Source organism: Penaeus monodon, chromosome 21 (assembly GCF_015228065.2).
Source record: "Penaeus monodon isolate SGIC_2016 chromosome 21, NSTDA_Pmon_1, whole genome shotgun sequence".
NCBI lineage: Eukaryota > Metazoa > Arthropoda > Malacostraca > Decapoda > Penaeidae > Penaeus > Penaeus monodon.
The window spans coordinates 14,834,257-14,836,230 of record NC_051406.1 but is presented as its reverse complement, the minus strand read 5'-3'; the positions used below and the strand labels follow the sequence as shown (position 1 = coordinate 14,836,230).

General features: G+C 37.2%; 1 protein-coding gene across 1 annotated transcript in view; it reads right to left on the bottom strand.

Annotated features, from left to right (window-relative positions):
* The window catches only part of LOC119586582, a gene marked incomplete at its 3' end in the record, with an annotated part of 8,947 nt that overhangs the window by 5,765 nt on the left and 1,208 nt on the right, over positions 1 to 1,974 (bottom strand). Inside the window, 1 exon segment of the mRNA XM_037935332.1 lies at positions 844 to 954. Within this exon segment, the coding sequence (XP_037791260.1) occupies positions 844 to 954 (111 nt within the window).

Genomic DNA, 1,974 nt, shown 5'->3' with positions numbered 1-1,974 from the left:
GAAGAGAATTAAGAGTTAGAGGGAGAGGGAGCAGATAAATGAAAAAAAAAGTCACACCTTGTAAACATTGGCAATTAAACAGATCAACAATATAAAGGATCAAAGAAGAGAAATATATCCTAGGCATTCCTACTGCATCATTAGGGTACTTTACCAATAGAACAAGCATTCATGAACACTATATCTGTGGATAATACCTTTTTGGCCAGACAATATTAAATGGTTCATATTTTACATCAACATCCTTTTACATCTAATTAATGCAATGACATTCGAGGAAGACTGCCTAATCCTATATTCACTTTTTAGCAATAAGATTAATATCACTGACATAAGACAACCAAGCAAGGGTACCAGGGAACCTTTTCACCCTCTCACTTGTGTGATTCTTATCGGCTGGATTTTAGAAATTCAGAGGCACTGTGCCCCCTGCCCCCTATATACACAGGTTATCCAGTTATCCTTCTTAAGGAATTCATCCCTGATAATACCACTGTAATCAAAGTGCAAAAAAATAGACAGGTTTTTTGATAAATTTCATTCCCTTCTTTGCTGTGAACTTCCCTGCAAGGACGACAAATGTAGCCTACATCATATCCCTCTCCTGTACTTTATATTCTATATGTAATAAATAATACCACGTAATGGGATTCATAACACGATGTCATCAGTAGTTTCATGTATGTTTAAAACAAAACAAAATTGGAAACGTTTTGATCTTGAAATAAAACCTATGGTGCGAACTGTTGTAACTTTCCCACGTAAGACACACTAATCACTAGCATTCTTCCTCGTGAGACAATCTAATCATACTGTTAAAAGTGGCGATCACATCATACGCACGAATAAAAGGTCACCAAGTCCACAAGATGCGAAAGCAGCAGAAATGACAGAGGACGCGAGGCACGCAACCTTTTCTCCTCCCGCTGGTGGTTGCGCACTGAGCCGAGATTTCTATTAGTTTTCCAATTTGAGCAAAAATTTATGAATTTGTGATATTCTGTGAAATCTTACATAGGATTGACTCTGTGTTTTATTTCAGACATATACAGGTGCATTACGTTGTTTATAATGCTTCACTTTGTTTTTACTTCGAATTATCGGTGAATGCATATTTTATTTAATTGAATTGTTTAACAATATCAATGAGACATTGTTTGCATTATATTAAGAATAACTAAAAGGACTAAGGAGTATCTAACAACAATGTGATCCTGTAAATTCTCTGGACTTTCACAAAAAGATGGGTGCAAATTGTTTCGAGACAGTGAAGCGAAGCATTTGAGACAGATATATTTAAAGTATCATAATATTGGCAAATTACCTTGATATAGTCAATGATTCGTGTTGTTTATATGTTTGAATTACTTCCTGACCACAATTTCCCTATCCAACGCAACAGCTGGATTCGAAGTAAAGGAATACATATTGCCATTATATTTTGTCCTTTTCCCTTATATTTGTGCATTGAAGCATATACATCTTCCTTATCAGAATATAAAAGGCTTTTCTTTTTACTGGTAGGCCTATTCTTGATAAAATATTTACATGAACATCATTACAATCAGTTCCTGTTCGACTTCTGGATATTCTCGGGATTGATTACCCCCCTCAATGTCTCGCTCCCCCCACCCCCTCCTTAGGGCTACTATACCTTCAAGGGGGGGGGGGGCTCATAGCGCCCTAGGAACTGATTGCGACTCCTTCGCTCGCCAAATCTTGCCCCCCCCCCCCCAAAGGAAAAAGCTGAAAGGACGCCCCTGGATATTCTACCCATGCCCTGCGTAGGCTATTTATCAAAGATAACTTTCACTTAGATTTTCACCCCTGCGCACACTTATGCTGCATACAGGCTGTCTTAAGAAAATGTACGAGTTCTAAGAATAAAGTAATTTTTATATGCCTAAACACCACCCTTTTTTTTTTCAACCTTTTTCCCACTTTTTTTTTTTTTAAGGAAAATGAGGTGTTTTT